Source organism: Rhinopithecus roxellana, chromosome 13 (genome assembly GCF_007565055.1).
Source record: "Rhinopithecus roxellana isolate Shanxi Qingling chromosome 13, ASM756505v1, whole genome shotgun sequence".
Lineage (NCBI taxonomy): Eukaryota > Metazoa > Chordata > Mammalia > Primates > Cercopithecidae > Rhinopithecus > Rhinopithecus roxellana.
In genome coordinates this window covers 107,887,096-107,910,590 of record NC_044561.1, presented here as the reverse complement: position 1 = coordinate 107,910,590, position 23,495 = coordinate 107,887,096, and the positions used below count along the sequence as shown (strand labels likewise).

Below are 23,495 nucleotides of genomic sequence, written 5' to 3'. Positions count from 1 at the left end.
GATACATTAAATAAATTGAATAAATCATAGTACACCCATTCTGTGGACTATTAGGCCACTTTTCAAAATAATGAGGTAGATTTACTTCTTTAGGTATACTAAGAATGTATTTTTAAGGGGGAAAAGATGCAAAGTAATGTGCATTCTATCATTCCATTTTTTAATTTAAAAATTAGGCTGGGCACAATGGCTCACACCTGTAATCACAGCACTTTGGGAGGCTGAGGAAGATCACATGAGGTCAGGAGGCTAAGACCAGCCTGGGCAACTCAGCAAGACCCCACCTCTACAAAAACTTTAAAAACTGCACCTGTAACCCTAGCACTTTGGGAGGCCAAGCCAGGCAGATCACTTCAGTTCAGGAGTTCGAGACAAGCCTGGCCAACATGGTGAAATCCCGTCTCTACTAAAAATACAAAAATTAGCCGGGCGTGGTGGTGTGCTCCTGTAAACCCAGCTACTCAGGAATCTGAGGCAGAAGAATCGCTTGAACCTGGGAGGCAGAGGATGCAGTGAGCCGAGATCGTGCCACTGCATTCCAGCCTGGGCGACAGAGTGAGATCTGTCTCCAAAAGTAAAAATAAAAAAATTAGCCAAGTGTGGTGGCATGCGTCTATAGTCTCAGTTACCTGGGAGGCTGAGGCAGAAGGATGGCTTGAACCCAAAGAGTTTGAAACTACAGTTGTTACCAGGTTACCTGCAGTTGTTACCAGGATAGAGTTGTCCAGGTTCTTGGCGTGTTGAACAAAACGCATAAAGTAACAGAAGGGCAACGAAAGACAAATAGCAACAGAAGAACGGAATAACAAAAGCATAGATTTATTGAAGACAATTCAGAACCGCAGCTGTTAGAGCAAGCGGCTCAAGAGCCTCCTCAATCAGGGTTTGCATTAAGCTAAAGGGACCAGGCAACACCCCAGGTGCCCTTTAGAGGCCTCCAATTGGCTACACTCTATGAAGGATTGGCCTGCGACCAAATCAGAGACTGAAGTGGAGACTTGACCCACAGCCAATCAGAGACTGAAGTGGAGATTTGGCTCCACCGTCAATCAGAGGCTGAAGTGGAAACTTCTGTCTTGTTATCATAGGAGTGAAGATGTGGCCTGTATGCTGCCTAAAACTGGCTGCACCCATTCATTTGCTTATCTCTTAACCCCCAGTTACCCTGATTCCCTATTCTCCTGCCTCATAGTGAGCTATGATCACACCACTGCACTCCAGCCTGGGCGACAGAGCAAGACCTTCTCTGTGTGTATGTGTGTGTGTGTATAAGCTGTTATATATATTATATATAGTTATATGTAAATTATTATATATAAAAACATATATATAATAATCTTGTATGGGGAAATATGTATTTATATAATCATGAGAAAAGATTTGGAAGGACTCATGCTACACCTTTTGGGGCAACTGGAGGAGGACTTTTCATGGAAGCCAAAGCTTTTGGGTCTCCCTAAGCTAACAGGGTGGCAGAGGACACCTGGGATCCCCCTCTATTATCTGGGTTTCAGATTCCTGAGAAGACCAAGAATTCTATCAGAAATAGGTAATAAGGAATCTGCTGATGGAATTAAGTCTAAAGCTCTGCTACCCTAAGTGTGATCCCTGGACCAGAAACATTGGCCTTATCTGGGAACCTGTTAGAAATGCAGAATCCCAGGCCTCACCCCAAACCTGCAGAATCAGAATCTGCATTCTAACAAGACTCTCCAGATAATTAGCATGCACATTAAAGTGTGAGAAGTACTTTCCTGAAAGGTTCCTTGTTTTATTGCCCACATGGGACCAAAACCAGCAGCACAGGAAAAAAATATCTGAGTGCCTCAAATATTACACTAAGGCTAGGCACGGTGGCCCATGCCTGTAATCCCAGCACTTTGGGAGGCCAAGGCAGGTGGATCACTTGAGGTCAGGAGTTTCAGACCAGCCTGGCCAACATAGTAAAACCCCATCTGTACCAAAAAATACAAAAACTTAGCTGGGTGTGGTGGCTGATGCCTTTAATCCCAGCTATTCGGGAGGCTGAGGTGGGAGGCAGAGGTTGCAGTGACCCGAGATCGTGCCACTGCATTCCAGCCTGGGTGACAGAGTGAGACCCTGTCTCAAAAATAATTTTAAAAGAAGGCCAGGGGTGGTGGCTCACGCCTGTAATCCCAGCACTAGGGGAGGCCAAGGAGGCCAGATTACCTGAGGTCAGGAGTTCAAGACCAGCCTCGCCAACATGGTGAAACCCCATCTCTACTAAAAATACAAAAAGTTAGCCAGGCATGGTGGCGCATGCCTGTAATCCTAGCTACTCGGGAGGCTGAGGCAGGAGAATCGCTTGAACCCAGGAGGTGGAGGTTGCAGTGAGCCAAGATCTTGCCACTGCACTCCAGCCTGGAGGACAAGAGTGAAACTTCGTCTCAAAATAAAATAAAATAAAAATTGTTAAAAAATAAAAATAAAAAAATTGCACTAAATTCAGATTTTAAAATGTAATATGTATTTTTAAATGTATGCAAGCAACACTCAAATATACATACACATACTGTGCTCCCTACCCTGTGTTGAGTCCTGGGAAGAGAGATGTTGAATTAGAACAGTCTTTGCCTTCAAGAAGGTTATAGTCCTGGCCGGGCATGGTAACTCATGCCTGTAATCCCAGCACTTTGAGAGTCCAAGGAGGGTGGATCACCAGGTCATGAGTTCAAGACCAGCCAAGCCAGAAGACCAGCCTGGCCAATATGATGAAACCCGGTCTCTACTAAAAATACAAAAATTAGCTGGGCATGGTGGCGGGTACCTGTGATCCCAGCTACTCAGGAGGCTGAGGCAGAATAATTGCTTGAACCTGGGAGGCAGAGGTTGCAGTGAGCCGAAGATTGTGCCATTGCACTCCAGCCTGGGTAACAGAGCAAGACTCCAATTCAAAAAAAAAAAAAAAAAAAAGAAAGAAAGAAAGTTACAGTCCTAATAATGGATATTAACATATCCCTTAATAAAATAATAAAAATAAAAATAATGGCTAATAATACTAATTTTTAAAAATAGCTAGCGTTGGCTGGGCGTGGTGGCTCACACCTGTAATTCTAGCACTTTGGGTGTCAGAGGTGGGAGGATCACAAGGTCAGGAGTTCGAGACCAGCCTGGCCAGCATGGTGAAACCTTGTCTATACCAAAAATACAAAAAATTAGCCAGGCATGGTGGCGCTTGTAGTCCCAGCTACTTGGGAGGCTGAGGCAGGAGAATGGCTTGAACCCGGCATGCAGAAGTTGCAGTTAGCCAAGATCGCGTCACTGCACTCCAGCCTGGGCGACAGAGTGAGACTCCATCTCAAAAAAAAAAAAAAAGAAAAAAAAGCTAGCATTTATCAAGCCTCTACTATGTGGCAGATATGGTGGTAAACTTTTTTTTTTTTTTTTTGAGACAGAATCTCATTCTGTCACCCAGGCTGGAGTGCAGTGGTGCAATCTCAGCTCACTGCAACCTCCGCCTCCCAGTTCAAGCGATTCTCATGCCTCAGCCTCCCGAGTAGTGGGATTACAGGGGTCCGCCACCACACCTGGCTAATTTTTTATATTTTTGGTAGAAATGGGGTTTCACCATGTTGGCCAGGTTGGTCTCGAACTCTGACCTCAAGTGATCTGCCTGCCTTGGCCTCCCAAAGTGCTGGGATTACAGACATGAGCCACCGCACCTGCCCTGTTGTAAATTCTTTTATCTTCACCTATATCATGTCAGTTCATCTTCACAACAACCTTAGGCCAGGCCCAGTGGTACACACCTGTAGTTCCAGCTACTTGGGAGACTGAGGCAGGAGAGGGAGGATCACTTGAGCCCAGGAGTTTGAGACCAGCCTGGGCAATATAGCAAGACCCTGTCTCTAAAAACAAAACAACAACAAAAACAACCTTAGACACTAACTGCTATTATCATCCCTGATTAAAAGCTTTGAGTGACTAATAAGATAATATCTAAACTCCAATCTGTTTTATTTCAAAGTTCATAGCTCAAATCATTCAATGACTTAAGATCAAAACTTTGATAAGAGGTGGCACAGGGGACCATGGGAGTCTGTAAGAGAAAGTGACCAACATGCTGGGTTAGGGAATGCTTCCACAAAAAGGAAGAGGAGGGACACTGGAGTTGGGTGACTTGTGGCAGCCTGACTCAACCCTCAGGCTGCAGCTCACCAAGGAAGGAGCAAAGGCAAGGAGAAACTAGCAGTAACTGAACATGGACAATATGCCCATTGCTGTAATCCATTTCACCCTCAAAACAACATGGGAGTTAGGTGCTATTTTTTTTTTTTTTTTTTTGAGACAGAGTTTTGCTCTGTCACCCAGGGTAGAGTGCAGTGGCGTGATCTCAGCTCACTGTAACCTCCACCTCCCAGGTTCAAGCAATTCTTGTGCCTCAGCCTCCTGCGTAGCTGGGATTACAGGTGCATGCCACCATGCCCAGCTAGTTTTTATATTTTTAGTAGAGATGGGGTTTTGCCATGTTGGCCAGGCTGGTTTCTAACTCCTGGCCTCAGGCGATCCACCTGTCTCAGCCTCCCGAAGTGCTGGGATTACAGATGTGAGCCACTGCACGCACAGCCTAGGTGCTAATTCAAGTCTCATTTTATAGATGAGGAAGCCAAGAGGTGAATTGACTTTCCCAAGATGGCAGGCGCACGCCTGTAATCCCAGCTACTCAGGAGGCTGAGGCAGGAGAATCACTTGAACCTGGGAAGTGGAGGTTGCAGTGAGCCGAGACTGCATCACTGCACACCTGCCTCGGTGACAGAGCGAGACCCCATGGGGGGGGGGGGGGGAGACTGAAAGTACATTTCAAAGAATTTCTAGAAATGAAAAATAGTCATTTAAGTTTTTTTTTTTTTTTTTTTTTTTTTGAGACGAAGTCTCTCTCTGTCGCCCAGGCTGGAGTGCAGTGGCCGGATCTCAGCTCACTGCAAGCTCTGCCTCCCGGGTTTATGCCATTCTCCTGCCTCAGCCTCCCGAGTAGCTGGGACAACAGGCGCCCGCCACCTCGCCCGGCTAGTTTTTTTGTATTTTTTAGTAGAGACGGGGTTTCACCATGTTAGCCAGGATGGTCTCGATCTCCTGACCTCGTGATCCGCCCGTCTCGGCCTCCCAAAGTGCTGGGATTACAGGCTTGAGCCACCGCGCCCGGCCCATTTAAGTTTTAAAACCAGTAGAAGGGCTAAACAACCAATTAGGAACAGTTAAAGAGAGAAATATTGGCCGGGTGCAGTGGCTCACACCTGTAATCCCAGCACTTTGGTAGTCCAAGGCGGGTGGATCACCTGAAGAGTTTGAGACCAGCCTAGCCAACATGGTGAAACCCCATCTCTACTAAAAATACAAAAATTAGCCAGGTGTGGTGATGAATGTCTGTAATACCAGCTACTTGGGAGGCTGAGGCAAGAGAATTGCTTGAACCTGGAAGGTGGAGGTTGCAGTGAGCTGAGATCAGGCCACTTTACTCCAGCCTGGGCAACAAAGTGAGAACTCTGTCTCAAAAAAAAAAAAAAAAAAAAAAAGGCAGAGAGAGAAATATTGAACAGAAAGATGGAGCTGAAAAAGATTACCCATAATGTAATATAGAGAAATAAAATCATAGATGTAAGAGAGAGATTCAGATTCTTGAAGGACAGAAAGAAAAAAAATACAACATTTGCCTAATAGGAATTTCCTAATAGGAGGAAATACTGAGAATAAGGGAGAGGCAATATTTGAAAGAAATGACTGAGAATTATCCAGAATTGATGAAAGGCAAGAGTTCTCATACAAAATTAGCTGGGCGTGGTGGCGCATGCCTGTAATCCCAGCTACTCTGGAGGCTGAGGCAAGAGAATTGCTTGAACCTGGGAGGTGGAGGTTGCGGTGAGCCAAGATCGCGCCATTGCACTCCAGCCTGGGCAACAAGAGTGAAACTCTGTCTCAAGAAAAAAAAAAAAAAAGAGTTCTCATATTTAGGAAGCCTGAATGTACTCTAACAGGATAAATGAACATATATTCATACCTAAACACCAGAACAGCAAAAGCAAAGAAATGTTAAGATCTGGAAAAAATGGGTAGTGGGGATATGAATGTCTTATTATTGACTCTAGTCTTATTCAATGTATTATTCACTAGAATATGCTTGGAGTGATGAATGTGTTCTGAGACTAGGTAGTGATGATGGTTGCACATTAAAAAAATGGATAAAATGCAATGAGAGCACGTGGACACAGGGAGGGGAACAATATACATTGGGGCCTGCCTGGTGGGCAGGCCAGTGGGAGGGAGCGCATCAGAACAGCTAATACAGGCGGGGCTTAATGCCTACGTGATGGGTTGATAGGTGCAGCAAACCACCATGGCACACGTTTACCTATGTAACAAACCTGTACATGTATCCCGGAACTTTCTTCTTTTTTTTTTTTTTCTTGAGACGGAGTCTGTTGCCAGGCTGGAGTGCAGTGGCTCGATCTCAGCTCACTGCAACTTCGCCTCCCGGGTTTAAATGATTCTCCTGCCTCAGCCTCCTGAGTAGTTGGGATTACAGGCACGTGCCACTATACCCAACTCATTTTTGTATTTTTAGTAGAGATGGGGTTTTACCATGTTGGCCAGGATGGTTTCAATCCCTTGACCTTGTAATCCTCCTGTCCTGGCCTCCCAAAGTATTGGGATTATAGGCGTATAGGCGTGAACCACCGCTCCTGGCCTGTATCTCGGAACTTAAAAATATATATATATATATTTTTTTTAGACAGTCTCGTTCTGTCTCCTAGGCTGGAGTACAGTGGCATGATCTTGGCTCACTGCAACCTCTGCCTCCCGGGTTCAAACAATTCTCCTGCCTCAGCCTCTTGAGTAGCTGGGATTACAGGTGCACGCCACCACGCCTGGCTAATTTTTGTATTTTAGTAGAGACGGGGTTTCACCATGTTGCCCAGGCTGGTCTTGAACTCCTGAACTCAGGCAATCCGCCTGCCTCAGCCTCCCAAAGTGCTAGGATTACAGGCATGAGCCACCACACCAGGCCAAAATATTTTTAAAAATGGTTAAAATGGTAAATTTTATGAGTTTACAAAAATTAAAAAAATTATACCAGCTGGCCAGGCACAGTGGCTCATGCCTGTAATCCCAGCACTTTGGGAGGTAGAGGCAAGCAGATCACAAGGTCAAGAGATCGAGATCATCTTGGTCAACACGGTGAAACCCCGTCTCTACTCAAAATACAAAAATTAGCTGGAGTCTAAACCTGTAGTCCCAGCTGCTCCGGAGGCTGAGGCAGGAGCATCTCTTGAATCCAGGAGGCAGAGGTTGCAGTGAGCTGAGATCAGGCCACTGCACTCTAGCCTGGCAACAGAGCAAGGCTCCATTTCAAAAAAGAAAAAAAAATTATAGCAGTTGATGTAAATGAAATAGCGATAAAACTTGCTATGCATCTTTTCCTAGACGATTTGTTTTTTCTTTGAGACAAGGTCTCACTCTGTCACTCAGGCTGGAGTGCAGTGGCATGATCACAGATCACCAAAGCCTCGACCTCCTGGGCTCAAGCGATCCCTACCTCAGCTTCCTCCTCAGTAGCTGGACCACAATGGCCAAGTTTTGTATTTTTTGTAGAGATAGGGTCTCCCCATGTTGCCCAGGCTGGTAGATAATTTTTAAAACTTTTTTATTTTGAAATAACCATAGGCACACAAGAAATCGTAAAAAATACTACGGAAAAGTCCCATGTACCCATCATCCATTTTCCCATTTTATTCTTTATTTTTGCTTTATTTTTTCAGAGACAGAGTCTTGCTCTGTCACCCAGGCTGGAGTGCAGTGCTGCTATCACAACTCACTGTAGCCTTTAACTTCTGGACTCAAGTGATCCTCCCACCTGAACCTCCCAAGTAGCTAGGAATAAAGACGCACACCACCATGCCCGGCTAATTGTGTATGTGTGTGTGTGTAGAGAAGGGGTCTTGTTGTGTTGCCCAGGCAGGTCTCAAACTCCTGGCTTCAAGCTTCAAACCCCACCTTGGCCTCCCAAAGTGCTGGGATTACAGGCATGAGCCACTGTGCCTGGCATTCATTTTCTCTTAATGGTAGCGTCTTACCATATAGTACATATAGTACTTTTTCTTTTTCTGAGACAGAGTTTCACTCTTTTTGCCCAGGTAAAATCATGTTCAGGGGCACAATCTCGGCTCACCACAACCTCCACCTTCCAGGTTCAAGTGATTTTCCTGCCTAAGCCTCCCGAGTAGGAATTACAGGCATGTGCCGCCACGCGCAGCTAATTTTTTTTTTTTTTTTTTTTCTTTGAGACGGAGTCTCACTCTGTCGCCGGGGCTGGAGTGCAGTGACCGGATCTCAGCTCACTGCAAGCTCCGCCTCCCGGGTTCATGCCATTCTCCTGCCTCAGCCTCCCGAGTAGATGGGACTACAGGCGCCCACCACCTCGCCCGGCTAGTTTTTTGCATTTTTTAGTAGAGACGGGGTTTCACAGTGTTAGCCAGGATGGTCTCGATCTCCTGACCTCGTGATCCGCCCGTCTCGGCCTCCCAAAGTGCTGGGATTACAGGCTTGAGCCACTGCGCCTGGCCAATTTTGTATTTTTAATAGAGACAGGGCTTCTCCATGTTGGTCAGGCTGGTCCTGAACTCCTGACCTCAGGTGATCCGCCCACCTTGCCTCCCAAAATGCTAGGATTACAGGTGTGGGCCACTGTGCCCGGCCCATAGGTACTTTTTCAAAACCTGGAACTTGACATTGGTATGATATAATTAGCTAGCCTACAGACCTTACTCGGATTTTTGGGTGAACTGATTTAAAAGCTATGCAATATCCAGCGCAGCTTTCCTCTAGCTAAGATGAACAATTTTACTTGTTCTTTTCCCATTGAACAAAATGTTTTGATTTTTTAAAAAACATTAGAACTATTTTTTTTCTTGAACCTTAAAAACAACTTAAAATTTTTCATTATTTTACTACCTTTACAAGACTACAATTGAATTAAGGGGGTGGCAGTGGAGATGAAGAAGATGACTTAGAAACAAATGAATTAAAAAACGGATTTGAGGCCGGGCGCAGTGGTTCCATGCCTGTAATCTCAGCATTTTGACAGGTCAAGGAGGATGGATCACTTGAGCTCAGGAGTTCCAGACTGGGCTGGCACGGTAAACTCCATCTCTACCTAAAAAAAAAAAAAAAAAAAAAAAAAAAAAAATTGGAAAGCCTCAGGGGCTCATGCCTGTAATTCCAGCACTTTCGGAGACCAAGGTAGGCGGATTGCTTGAGGCCAGATGGAGACCAGCCTAGCCAACACAGTGAAATCCCGTCTTTACTAAAAAATACAAAAATGAACCAGGTGCGGTGTTGTACGCCTGTAGTCCCAGCTACCTGGGAGGCTGAGGCATGAGAATCACTTGAACCTGGGAGGCAGAGGTTGCAACGAGCCAAGATGGTGCCACTGCACTCCAGCCTGGGCGACAGAGCCAGACTCTGTCTCAGAAATAAATTAAATAAATAAATAAGCCTAGTGTGGTGGCACACTTCTGTAGTCCCAGCATCTTGGCAGGCTGAGGTGAGAGTGAGAGGCGACAACATGCTAGCAGCCCTCGCTCGCTCTCGGCGCCTACTCGGCCTCTGCGTCCATTCTTGCTGCGCTAGATGAGCCCATCAGCTCGCTGCTGCACTGTGGGAGCCCCTCTCTGGGCTGGCCAGGCCAGAGCCGGCTCCTTCCGCTTGCCAGGAGGTGCGGAGGGAGAGGTGTGGGCGGGAACTCAGGCTGCCCACAGGGCTAGCGGGCCAGCGCGAGTTCTGGGTGGGCATGGGCTCAGCAGCCCCCGACTCGGAGCCGCCGGCCAGCAGCACAGGGCCCCGGGCAGTGAGGGGCTTAGCACCTGGGCCAGCAACTGCTGAGGGTGCGCTGGGTCCCCCAGCACTGCCAGACGCCCACGCCGACCTCGGTTCTTGCCGGGCCTCAGCTGCCTCCCCGCAGGGCAGGGTTCGGGACCTGCAGCCTACCATGCCCAAGCCCCGCCCCACCCCCACCTCCCGTGGGCTCCCACGTGGCCTGAGGCTCCCCCGGCGCTGCCCCCCTGCTCCTCGGTGCAGGGTCCCATCCACCACCCAAGGACTGAGGAGTGCAGGCTCGTGGCCTGGGACTGGCGGGCAGCTCTGCCCGTGGCCCTGGCCCTGGCCTGGCATCCACTAGGTGAAGTCAGCTGGGCTACTGAGTCCAGTGGGGACTTGGAGAACTTTTATGTCTAGCTAGAGGATTGTAAATGCACCAATCAGCACTCTGGGTCTAGCTCAAGGTTTGTAAATGCACCAATCAGCACTCTGTGTCTAGCTAAAGGTTTGTAAACGTGCCAATCAGCACCCTGTCAAAACGGACCAATCAGCTCTCTGTAAAATGGACCAATCAGCAGGATGTGGGTGGGGTCAGATAAGGGAATAAAAGCAGGCTGCCTGAGCCAGCAGCACAAATTGGTATGTTTACACAAGGTGGAAGCTTTGTTCTTTCACTCTTTGCAATAAATGCTGCTGCTGCTCAGTCTTCGAGTCTGCACTGTGTTTATGAGCTATAACACTCACCCCAAAGGTGTGCAGCTTCACTCATGAGGCCAACCAGACCACGAACCCACCAGAAGGAAGAAATTCTGAACATGTCCGAACATCAGAGGGAACAAACTCTGGACACACCATCATTAAGAACTGTAACACCGCAAGTGTCGGCAGCTTCATTCTTTTTTTTTTTTTTTTTTTTTTTTTTTGAGACGGAGTTTCACTCTGTCGCCCAGGCTGGAGTGCAGTGGCCGGATCTCAGCTCACTGCAAGCTCCACCTCCCAGGTTTATGCCATTCTCCTGCCTCAGCCTCCCGAATAGCTGGGACTACAGGCGCCTGCCACCTTGCCCGGGTTTTTTTTTTTTTCTTTTTGTATTTTTTAGTAGAGACGGGGTTTCACCATGTTAGCCAGGATGGTCTCGATCTCCTGACCTCGTGATCCGCCCGTCTTGGCCTCCCAAAGTGCTGGGATTACAGGCTTGAGCCACTGCGCCCAGGCGGCAGCTTCATTCTTGAAGTCAGTGAGATTAAGAACCCACCAATTCCGGACACAAAAGGATTGCTTGAACCTTGGAAGCACAGGCTACAGTGAGCTAAGATTGTGCCACTGCACTCCTGCCTGGGTGACAGAGTGAGACTTTGTCCTTAAAAAAAAAAAAAAAGAAGAATTTGGGTATCATAGGAGTAGGAGGAATCAAGAATACATGAGTTCTGGTTTCAATAACTGGGTACATGGTGGAATCATTTATTGAGATAGAGAAGTTTTGAGGCTGAGTGCAGTGGCTCACGCCTGTAATCCCAGTACTTTGGGAGGCTGAGGTGAGCAGATCACCTGAGGTCAGGAGTTCAAGATGAGCCTGGCCAACATGGTGAAATCCTGTCTTTATTAAAAATACAAAAAAATTAGCAGGGTGTGGTGGCACGCTTCTGTAATCCCAGCTACTCGGGAGGCAAAGGCAGGAGAATTGCTTGAACCCTGGAGGCAGAAGTTGCAGTGAGCTGAGATTGCGCCACTGTACTCCAGCCTGGGTGATAGAGCAAGACTCCCTCTCAAAACAAGACAGAGAAGTTTTGGGAAGGGTTGGTTTACAGGGAAAATGCTGGGTTCAGTCAGGCTTATTCAGGTGAGATGTCGCTGAGCCATCTAAGTGGCAGTCCAGTAGGCTGTTGGATACAGGGTCTAGAGACTACAAGAGAGGATTGAGTTGATGTCACACAACTCCAGAGAGGGCATCACACATAAGTGTATTTAAAGTTCCCAGCTGGGGCAGGGCGCGGTGGCTCACGCCTGTAATCCCAGCGCTTTGGGAGGCCGAGGCGGATAGATCACCTGAGGTCAGGAGTTGGAGACCAGACTGACCAACATGGTGAAACCCCATCTCTACTAAAAATACAAAAAAAATTAGCCATGCATGGTGGTGGGCACCGGTAATGCCAGCTACTCGGGAAGCCGAGGCAAGAGAATCAAACCCGGGAGACAGAGGTTGCAGTGCGCCGAGATCGTGCCTCTGCACTCCAGCCGGGGCGACAAGAGTGAAACTCCCATCTCAAAATAATAATAATAATTAAAAAATAAATTTCCCGCTGGGCATGGTGACTCACGCCTATAATTCCAGCACTTTGGGAGGCTGAGGTGGGCGGATCACTTGCACTTGAGGTCAGGAATTTGAGACCAGCCTGGCCAATACCGCGAAATCCCGTCTCTACTAAAAATACAAAAATTAGCCAGGCATGGTGGCACGTGCCTGTAGTCCTAGCTACTTGGCAGGGTGAGGCATGAGAATTGCTTGAACCTGGCAGGCAGAAGTTGCAGTGAACCAAGATCACGTCACTGCACTCCAGCCTGGACGACAGAGCAAAAACTCCGTCTCAAAAAAAAAAAAAAAAAAATTCCCTCTCAAACCCCTGTTTATTTATCCATAAATATTTATTAAATAATTCTAAGTCTTAGAGCTGCAGAGGTGAAGAAGAGAGACTAGCTGAGTCCCTGTCCTCATGTATCTTACATCCAGTGGAGGTTACTCGGGTGTCAGAGAAAGGTGGTGGCTTTTTCCAGGCAGGCTAAAGGAGGGAGGTCACAATGTGTACTTTGTGATGAGATCTATGATATAACTGGGATAACACCAAGGGCCCCACTGAGTTATTCCTTCCCCTTGCAGGGCTAGCCACATGCTGTCTCTCTGCCCTGGCCTCTTCCACCCCATGCCCAGTCAGAGTCCTTTTTTGGGGTGAGCAAATGGATAGTGAGGCAGGAGAGGAGGGGTTGGAAGGAGGTGGAGGTTGGAGGGATGGGGAGCTGTGGAGGCCAACAGGACAGAGGGAAGCTGGTGCTGCCTGTGGCCTCAGCCCCTCGTCCTTCCAGGTAGAGAAGCCAGTCTGCGGCCCACCACAGGAGCTACTACCTGGGGCAGACATGAAGCGCTGGCAGATTTTTGTCCTGTGTGTCTTTTGGATGCTCATCCTCTGGCTGATGACCCCCTATCTGGATCTGACACCTGAATCAGCACCCCAGGAAAAACAAATGTACTTGGTACTACGGTGTTGCAACTGCCCTTGGTTCAGTTCTGGGAAGTATGGCTGCCCTTCTGAGACCCTCAACTGCTCCTCCTGCGGCCACACAGCCGACAAATGGAACTGGCTTGATGCATGCTCCAGGAAGACCATGGGGTACCTGTTGAGGACAAGAGAGTCTATGACTTCTGACACTGTGCTCTGGTGGTTGGTCAGTGGTCAATACTGGGCCCGGCCCTATCTGCCATGCTTCCTGGGCCTCACCCATTTCCCACCTTCCGCCCAAATCCCTGCCCTTGGCCCTGTCTTCACAGTCTCTGGATGGAGATCTTATCTACCCAGCTCTGTTTTCTCTCCCCTGGGCCCAGCCCCCAATTTCCCTCTTCCTGTTTCCAGGGCATGAACTCAGGGAGCCAGCTTGGGAAATTGTGGAGGAAGCTGTCTAAAGTGATTCCCAGGCTCTCGGTGAGCCATTTTGATTTCTACTGTGGGACTTGTGTGCTGTTGGGGTGCCCACATACCTTGCAGGGCTTCACCCTTGGCAACGACATCGACCAATACCCTGTGGTTTTCAGGTGGGTGCTGGGGAGAGGGCGGGAGCAGGAGGGCCAGGCCTGCCCCACAGTTCCATCAGTGTCTGCTCCCCTTCCCAAGATGAAGTGGGCCCTAAGTCTAGGGCTTTGAGATAAAGGTGAGGAACCAAACCACCCACAATGCTTCATCTATCCCAGGAATGCCAGTGACCAGGGCTCCTGGATGCAGCTGGAGATGCTACTGCAGAAGCTCTCTGAGCTGGTGTGGACTTCAGATGATCTAAGTGATGAGGTGATGGAGGAGGTGACCCCAAACTCTCTGTGTGGGGGTGAGGGGAGGTCACTGCAGGGAATAACAGCAGGGGCTCTGGAAAGACCTTCTGTTGGCTTACTGGGGACACTTGCAGGACTTTCCCAGGTCTTATGGCCCAAACTCCCCCACCTTCAATTCTTTCTCAGATTTTGGAAGATGGTCTGGTTCCCTAGTGGAGTGGAAGATAGCAAAGACATGGTGAGGGGGGAATAGGAAAAGGGGTAGGATGTGGCTGTGGGTTGCTGTGGGAAGGGCCCCAGGTCAGTTCCCTCCCCCTTCCTCCCCAGGTGCAAGCAGGACAACTGGCTGCCTCACCAGGGTCAGCGTCATCCCTGGGGCCCAAGGCTCTGTTCTGTGTCTTGCACAACTGTGCCCAGGCAGGAAAGATTCTTGTATCTTCTCTTAAAATTCCTGCTCCTCAATGCCTTCAGCATGGAGTCTAAAGTTTTCTGCCTGGCTTTCAAGACTCTACATGTAGGCCAAGCATAGTGGCTCATGCCTGTATCCCAACACTTTGGGAGGCTGAGGCGGATAGATCATGAGGTCAGGAGTTCGCCACCAGCCTGGCCAATATGGTGAAACTCCATCTCTACTAAAAATACAAAAAATACCCAGGCATAGTGGCACATGCCTGTAGTCCCAGCTACTCGGGAGGCTGAGGCAGAAGAATTGCTTGAACCCGGGAGGCGGAGGTTGCAGTTAGTCGAGATTGTGCCACTGTCCTCCAGCCTGGTGACAGAGCGAGACTGCATCTCAAAAAAAAAAAAAAAAAAAAAGAGACTCTACATGTTCTGACTCCTCCCCTTGCCTCCTGTCTCCCAGGCTCCCATCATGGGCTTGTAGAAATCCCCAGACACATGAGCTGCCTCATGCACCATTCTGTTTGCCTGGAATGCCCTTCTCTTATGTCCTGGGGGGTTCCCCTCTCTTCCTCCAATATTATGAGAAGAAGCGAGTTGACATTCTCTTTTTTGGGCTCCTCAGTGACTCTAGGAGAGTGTCCAGAGTCTGTTTCCTGGTGGTGAGCTCCAGTCTCCTCCCAGCTCCCAGGGGCAACCTGTCATCCCAGATGCTAAGTGAAGGGAGGCAGGGATGGAGGACAGGAGTCTGCCTGCTGACACATATGTCCCTCTTTCATCCACTAGGTCACCCTCTTTGGATTTGGATCAGAATAGCAAGGAAAGTGTTTCTATCACTGGGAGGAGGATAATCAGACCAAGGGCTCCAAGGAAATACTGCCCACGTGTAGTGCAGAAGCAGAAATCGAAGTCATCCATCAGCTAGCATGTGGACAAGCTCTCTGCTCACACAAGCTCAGCCGAGCTGAGTCCACACAAGTCCTATTTCTCTGGGGGTAAAGGGCAAGAGGAAATTGTATGGAGATCAGTCTGGTATGGAATAAAATCCTGGCCTGATTGTCTTGCCTGCAACCACAGTGTCTGGGAGGGAAGGGCCAGACGTGCCTTCCAGATCTCAGGAGCACTATTTGAGTTAATTTCTTTGCCTGGTCCCCTGGATCCTGTAGGAGGTATAAGTTTAGATTCAATTTCATGCCAGGTGCAAACCCAGACTTTGAGTTGTTGGGGGAGGCTCTTTACCCATTTCGATAAGGGTGAGGGTTTTTTTGGTTTGTTTGTTTTGTTTTGGGCCCAGCTTTTCACAGAAGGTTTAGCATTTTGAGGTTACCAGCTTTTTTAGATGCGTCAGTTCCAATTCGCTTTTTTATTATTTTTAAATTTTTTTATTTTTTAAGACAGGAGCTTGCTCTGTTGCCCAGGCTGGAATGGGGTGGCACAATCATGGCTTATTGCAGCCTCAATCTTTTGGGCTCAAGGGATCCTCCCACCTCAGCCTCCTGAGTAGCTGGAACTACAAATGCATGTTACCACACCCAGTTAAGTTTAATTTTTGTTTTTATAGAAAGGGGGTCTCGCTATGTTGGCCAGGATGGCCTTGAACTCCTAGGCTCAAGCAATCCTCCTGCCTTGGCCTCCCAAAGTGCTTGGATTACAGGTGTGAATCATTGTGCCTAGCCCTTACAGTGTCACTTCTGCAGCATTCTATTGGTCAGATCAAGTCATAAAGTGATCCAAGATCCAAGAAGTGGGGAAATGAACTGCTTTTTTTTTTTTTTTTTTTTGAGACGGAGTCTCGCTTTGTCACGAGTGCTGTGGCTGGATCTCAGCTCACTGCAAGCTCCGCCTCCCGGGTTCACGCCATTCTCCTGTCTCAGCCTCCCGGGTAGCTGGGACTACAGGCGCCGCCATCTCGCCCGGCTAGTTTTTTTTGTTTTTTTTTTTTTTTTTTTTGTAGTTTTTAGTAGAGACGGGGTTTCACAGTGTTAGCCAGGATGGTCTCGATCTCCTGACCTCGTGATCCGCCCGTCTCGGCCTCCCAAAGTGCTGGGATTACAGGCTTGAGCCACCGCGCCCGGCCTGAACTGCTCTTCCTAGTGGGAAGAGCTGAAAAGAATCTGCCATACTGAAACTACCACAGTGTCAAGGGCCTAGTTGTGTTGGCAGCAGTGGTAGCATTCCAGGTGGGCCATTCCTGGGGTAGTCTTTGGCCATGTTTTGCATCTCCTGATAGACTGAGCCTGGTTCTCTAGCTTTTGCATCATCCTGTAAACTACTAAATATTTAGCCAGCGAATTGTTTTTCTCTGAAGTTTACCAGTCTGTTGACCAAGATCAAGAATTCAACCACTACAGTTAACAAAGAATAAAAAATCAGACTTTTGGCTGGGCACAGTGGCTCACACCCAGCATGTTGCGAGGCTGAGGCAGGAGGACTGCTTGTGCCTGGAAAATTTCTGCATAGTTCATCCCTTAATTTGCATGTAATTAAAAGTGGGTATAAATAGGATTGCAGAGCTGCTGCTGAGCTGCTAACTCTGGGCACACTGCCTATGGGGTAGCCCTCCTCCACAAGGTGCAGTGTACCTCTGCTGCTGCTGTGCAATGCCGCTTCAATACAAGTTGCTAACACCACTGGATCGCATCAGGGCAAAGCCAAGAACCCTCTCAGACTAAGCCCAATTCTGGGGATTGCCTGCCCTGCATCAGAGCATCACTCCAGTCTCTACCTCGATCATCACATGGCATACATACTCCCCTGTGTCTTCTGTTTCCAAATCCTCATCTTTTTTTTTGAGATGGAGTTTTGCTCTGTCACCCAGGCTGGAGTGCAGTGGCACAATCTCAGCTCACTGCAACCTCTGCCTCCCAGGTTCAAGCAATTCTTCTGTCTCAGCCTCCCAAGCAGCTGGGAATACAGGTGCCCACCACCACACCTGGCTAATTTTTTGTATTTTAGTAGAGACTGGGTTTCGCCATGTTGGCCAGCTGGTCTCAAACTCCTAGCCTCAAGTGACCTGCCCGCCTCGGCCTCCCAAAGTGCTGGGATCACAGGCATGAGTCACCATGCCGGGCCAATTTCCCTCATCTTATAAAAACACTAGTCATTGGATTAGGGCCCATTCTCATCCAGCATGATCTCATTTTAATTTCATTGTATCTGCAAAGGCCCTACTTCCAAATACATTTATAAGTATCAGGGGTTAGAACTTAAAGATTTTTTTTTTTAGTAACACAATTCTACCTCTTGCAAGCAGAATGCCTTTTCTAGTCATGCAAACTTAGAAGTTTTATCTCCTACATACCCCGTCCCCCTTTTTTTTGTGTGACAGAATCTCGCTCTGTTGCCCAGGCTGGAGTGCAGTGACATGATCTCTGCTCACTGCAAGCTCCGCCTTCTGGGTTCACACCATTCTCCTGCCTCAGCCTCCTGAGTAGCTGGGACTACAGGCGCCCGCCACCATGCCCAGCTAATTTTTTGTATTTGTAGTACAGACAGGTTTTCACTGTGTTAGCCAGGATGGTCTCGATCTCTCGACCTCATGATCCGCCTGCCTCGGCCTCCCAAAGGGCTAGGATTACAGGCGTGAGTCATACCCTTTCTTAGAAAGTTACCATGAACAAAAGGCTGGGCATGACTGATATGATGAAACTCTGTCTCAACTAAAAATACAAAAATTAGCCGAGTGTGGTGGTGCACACCAGTAATCCCAGCTACTCGGGAGGCTGAGACAGGAGAATTGCTTGAACCCAGGAGGCAGAGGCTGCAGTGAGCCGAGATCGTACCATTGCACTCCAGCCTGGGCAACAAGAGCGAAACTGTCTCAAAAAAAAAAAAAAAAAGTTATCATGAACTCATGAACAACAAAAAAGTCGTCTTAGTTCATTTACAAACTCTATAGGAAATATTTATCCAGTTACAATAATGTAAACACTGATAGTAGACTGTTGACTTTTAGAATTAAATTAGCCTGTAGTTCTGTGCCATCCAATATGATGGATGAACCCTTGAAATGTAGCAAGTGTAAGTGAGCAAGGAAATTTTAAATTTATTTTCATTAATCTAAATTTATAAACAATTCAGTTCTTAGAAAACTTTTCAGTAAGCTTGTTATAGCTTGGGTATGTAAATCTTTTTTGACTGTACGATTTTATCAAATTTATAAATCATGCGTTTCTGACAAAACGATTTGAATTTAGGTATACTATAAGTGTAAGATATATACTGGATTGGCCAGGCGTGGTGGCTCAAGCCTGTAATCCCAGCACTTTGGGAGGACAAGGCAGGCAGATCACTGGAGCTCAGGAGTTTGAGACCAGCCTGGCCGACATGGTGAAACCCTGTCTTTGCTAAAAATAAAAAAAAATTAGCTGGGCACCGTGGCGCGCACCTGTAGTCCCAGCTACTCGGTAGACTGAGGCAAGAGAATCATTTGAACCCAGGAGGCGGAGGTTGCAGTGAGCCAAGATCATGCCACTGTACTCCAGCATGGGCAACAGAGCAAGACTCCATCTCAAACAAACAAACAAACAAACAAAAAAAAAAAACAAACAAAAAACAGTTCTCAAAAAGTCCACCCCTGAGAGGTGTTAAGGGCTAAAGGTACCAAATATTCACTTTCATCAGTATAGTAAATTCTCTTCAGAAGATTCCAGGTGGCCCTTTTTGAACTCCTGGACTCAAGGGATCCTCCTGCCTTGGCCTCCCAAAGCTCTGAGATTACAGGTGTGAGCCATTGCCAAGGTGGTCCTTCTGTTTCCCTCTTTGTCTCCTGCTCACCCACCCCAGCCTGGACACAACCTCTCCCTCTGTGCCCTCCTGTCCCAACCTCTCCCTCTGTGCCCTCCGGTCTCCTGGACCCTTGACTACCACACCTCCCTGGTCATTTGGGCTCTGGGCTGAATGCCAAGGCGAAGGAGGGGCCTTTGCAGGGGCCATTGAAAACAATATGCTAAGAATAGATAAGGCTCAAGGACAGTATCTCTAGCTAGTTGCACTTTTAATAAACTCCAGTAGTCAAGGACAGTGTCTCTAGTGGAACTTTTAATGAACTCTAGTAGGCGCCAAGAAGGCAGACAAATAAGAAAGAGCTTAGAGACAAAGAACTAAGCAGAAGGTTATATCTGGGTGCAGAAAGTTTGTTTTGCATTGTGTTATTTTTGCTGACATGGGGTTTATGGAATATAAATAAAGTGAGGCGGAGGCTCTAGGCGCGGCCGCCATGTTCTCTGTTTGTCTTTGTCTCTTGTGTCTGTTCGTTCTTCACCACCCCCAGCGCGGTCCTCAATAGGCCTTAGTGGAGTAGGTCACAATGTGGCCTCTGTGATGAGTCCCTGATATCACTGGGCTGGCACAGAAGACCCCATTAGGCATCAGTTTCCTCAGGGAGGCCACGGAACACAAAAGTGTCCTCCCTCCCTTTCTTTCTGCCTCTAGGTCAGGTTTTGGCAGTTCCAGTAGTGACCAGTAGGTGACCAGGGAGGCAGGAGCAAGGTGTTGGGAGGAGGTGTAGTGTCAAGGGTTGGGAAAGGGATGGAAGCCATTAGGATGGGGGATGCTGGGGACGTCTGTGGCCCCAGCCTCTTCTCCTTCCTGGTGCCAGGTGTCAGGGCCAATCTACTGTCTGCCGGGGGCACCATCATCAGGGCCAAAGATCATGATTCGATACAGGAGTTTGGGCCTGGTGGCTGCCTATGTCCTTTCATTGTGGCTGATTGCCTACTTCCTACACCAACACTCCAGCCAGAACAATCTCCGTAATATGGCCAAAATACACCCGGGAATCTGCCACTGTCCCAGCAACTTTTCCAGAAAATGCAACTGCTTATCTGAGGTCTAGACGTGCTCTGCCTGCCTCCACATGCCTGATGAGTCTGACTGGTTTGACAGATGCTTCGACAGCACCGTTGAACCCCTACAGAAGCCACAGGATCCCATGTCCAGTGATGCTCTGATATTGTGGTTGGTCAGTGCACAAACTTAGTCTTGGTCCAATCCCTGACCCAACCCCAGGTCCTAGCCATCTCTCCATCATGGCTCCAGGCTCTAATCTTCTTCCACAGGTAGGTGGAGGCTGGGTCAAGCCCCTAAATTCTTCCCTCCTATGCTCCTAGGGACTCAAGGGAGTCAAGTCAGAGAAGGAGGTTGAGAATAAGCAGCAGCAGCTGATTAAAACACCTCCCCCATGCCCACTGGGCCATGTGGTATCCAACTGCCAGTTCTGTGCAGTGGTGGGAAACTCAAGGTCTCCACGGAGCTCTGGCCTTGGTTTCAGGATTAATCAACATGAAGTGGTCCTCAGGTGGGTCCAGGGTAGGAGGTGGAGACCAAGGCCAAGCCCAAGCCTCTTCCTCCTCTAAATGACCATCCTGACTTCCTTTTCAGGACGAACCAGGCCCCTGTCCAAGGCTTTGAGGCAGATGTGGAGAATAGGACCACTATGTGCATTATGTACCCTGGGATTGCCAGCCCTCAGGACCCCGGTATCCAACTGCCGCTGCTTCCCTTGAATTCATCTGGTCTGGAGTGGTTCATAAGTGTACTGCATAAACAGACAAGCATGTGGAAGCAAAAAAACCCTGGGTATGTCAGGGAGGGAGGTCACTGTAGAGGGTGACAAAGGCGACTCCAAAGATACCCTGGCTGGATACTGGGGGACCCCCAAGGCTTACTTAAGGCTGAAGGTTGCTTGTCAAATGACTCTGAAATCCTCCCAAACCTCAGTTTCTTTTTAGATTTCAGATGGTCCAGGTTCCTGGTGGAACCAGACAGCAAAGATAAGGTGAGGGCCCCAGGAAGGAAAGGGGAAAGTGGTAGGACAACATGATGGTGGGTAGCCATGGGACAGGCTTCAGGTCAGTCCCCTTCTCCATCTTCCTAGGTGCTGGTGATCAGCCTCTACTTCCTCAGGTATATCAAGGAAAGTTGACTGGAGAACCACAGTATCTGTCCTTGGGGTTTGTGGCTCTGTTGTATGCCTTGCATACCTGTGACCAGGTAAGATATCTCCTGCAACTCACAGACTTTCACTCCTCTGCCACTCAAAATTTCTGTCTTTTTGGCCGGGCGTGGGGGCTCACGCCTGTAATCCCAGCACTTTGGGAGGCCGAGGCAGGCTGATCACCTGAGGTCAGGAGTTCAAGACCAGCCGGACCAACATGGAGAAACCCTGTCTCTACTAAAAATACAAAATTAGCCGGGCATGGTGGCACATGCCTATAATCCTAGCTACTTGGGAGGCTGAGGCAGGAAAATCACTTGAACCCGGGAGGCGGAGGTTGTGGTGAGCCAGGATCATGCCACTGCACTCCAGTCTGGGCAACAAGAGCAAAACTCCGTCTCAAAAAACAAAAACAAAAAAAAATCTGTCTTCCCAGGGACTTCCCATTAAATCTAAAACTTTCTGCCTGGCTTTCAACACCCTACATGATCTGATCCCTCTCTTCTCTCCCAGACTCCCACACTGGGTTTCTTGGGGTTCCCCAGACACACCAGCTGCCTCACGCCTTCTCACACCCTGCTCCCTCTGCCTGGAATGCCCTTCCCTTGTCGCCAAGGGGAATCCTCTCTTCTCTCAATATATAATGAAGAACAACTAGTTGATGCTCTCTTTTCTGGGCTCTGGGGTCACTATGAGTATTGAGAGTCTGTCTTCCTTGAAGAAGGTGAACTCCATTCTCCTCCCAGCTCCAAGACGAAGCCTGGCACACTAGCGTTGAGTGAGTGGTGCTGAAGGCATGGGGGCAGGCCGTTACCCCACCACCATCTCTTGTCTTATCCCGTCTCCCAGGTGTCCTTGTTTGGTTTGTTGGTGGTCCCATACCAGGATGACAAATATTGGTTTGAGAGCACCACCCAAAATTTCCCAGCAGAATACAGATCATCTTGAAACTGCAGTGTGAGAGGAAGATTGATGTCTACGGCTGAGATGTTTCCATTGCGGTCCCCAGGAGGCTGACAGGTAGTCAAGGGGACCTTGTGGTGTCAGAGAGGGACTGGGGTTTCAAGCAGACCCTGGATGGAGATCGCTCTGCTGCTGAATAAAACCCTAGCTTATTTCTCTCTCTGGATTTCTGGTAGCATTAACGGGCTACATTCTATTACTGATTCTGTCTTATCACCATGTGACTCTCTTATGCTATATCTTACCAAAAAATAAAATTAAATGAGAAAAAAACGAATCCTGAAGTTGGAAACACATCAAATGGACCTAACTATATATTTAATTGATAATATAAACACCAGAGAAATAATTATTTCAAGTTCCTTTAACTCAAGTTATTAACTCAATTATTTCAAGTTCCTTGTATATTCTTTGTAGGATAGTCTCTGAGGACAAAAAGAACTACAAAGAAATTTTAGGCCAGGTGCAACGGCTCACACCTGTAACCCCAGCACTTTGGGGGGCCTAGGCGGGCGGATTACGAGGTCAGGAGGTCAAGACCAGCACGACCAACACGGTGAAATCCCATCTCTACTAAAAATACAAAAATTAGCTAGACGTAGCGGTGCACACCTGTAATCCCAGCTACTCAGAAGGCTGAGGCAGGAGAATCACTTGAACCTGGGAGGCGGAGGTTGCAGTAAGCCAAGATTGCACCACTGCACTCACAGCCTGGGCGACAGAGTGACACTCTGTCTCAAAAAAGAAAAAAAAAAATTTTAAAAACTTCACTCAGTATTTTTATTATAGTGTTGGTATTATTATTATTATTATTATTTAGAGACAGGATCTCACTCTGTCACCCAGGATAGAGTGCAGTGACATGATCATGGCTCACTGCAACCTCTGCCTCCCAGGCTCAGGTGATCCTTCCACATCAGCCTCCTGAATGGCTGGGACTATCAGTGCGTGCCACCACCCTCAGCTAATTTTTAATTTTTTTTGTAGAGATGAGGTCTCACTATATTGCCGAGGCTGGTCTTGAATAAGTAAATAACTACTTATATTAACACCATTAGAAGCTAAACACAGGTCAGGCGTGGTGGCTTATGCCTGTAATCCCAGCACTTTGGGAGGCCGAGGGAGGCTGATCATTTGAGGTCAGGAGTTTTGAGACCAGCCTGGCCAAAATAGTGAAACTCCGTCTCTACTAAGAATACAAAAATTTGCCAGGCGTGGTGGTGGGTGCCTGTAATCATAGCTACTTGGGAGGCTGAGGTAGGATAATCACTTGAGTCTGGGAGGCAGAGGTTGCAGTGAGCTGACATTGCACCACTGTACTCCAGCCTGGGT

The 23,495-nt window shown here is 48.1% G+C and overlaps 1 protein-coding gene across 3 annotated transcripts; it reads left to right on the top strand.

Moving 5' to 3' along the window:
• The first annotated feature begins 12,681 nt into the window (after window positions 1–12,681).
• C13H20orf173 (chromosome 13 C20orf173 homolog) lies at window positions 12,682–22,464 on the top strand. Of its 3 annotated transcripts, XR_750470.2 has the most exons (11): window positions 12,682–12,775; window positions 12,910–13,269; window positions 13,455–13,633; window positions 13,790–13,883; window positions 14,051–14,102; window positions 19,840–20,225; window positions 20,374–20,561; window positions 20,645–20,842; window positions 20,995–21,041; window positions 21,141–21,256; window positions 22,050–22,464. XR_750470.2 is itself a non-coding variant. In XM_030915548.1 (6 exons), the coding sequence occupies exons 2-5, from the start codon at window positions 12,961–12,963 to the stop codon at window positions 14,075–14,077; spliced, it is 609 nt and encodes a 202-aa protein (XP_030771408.1). In that variant the 5' UTR covers window positions 12,682–12,775; window positions 12,910–12,960; the 3' UTR covers window positions 14,078–14,102; window positions 19,840–20,048. The 3 variants fall into 3 exon arrangements, 2 of the variants coding, with proteins under 2 accessions (XP_030771408.1, XP_010384842.1); XM_030915548.1 differs by lacking the exons at window positions 20,374–20,561; window positions 20,645–20,842; window positions 20,995–21,041; window positions 21,141–21,256; window positions 22,050–22,464 and having other exon boundaries at window positions 19,840–20,048; XM_010386540.2 differs by lacking the exons at window positions 19,840–20,225; window positions 20,374–20,561; window positions 20,645–20,842; ... (1 more) ...; window positions 21,141–21,256; window positions 22,050–22,464 and adding an exon at window positions 15,050–15,324.
• The last annotated feature ends 1,031 nt before the right edge of the window (window positions 22,465–23,495 follow it).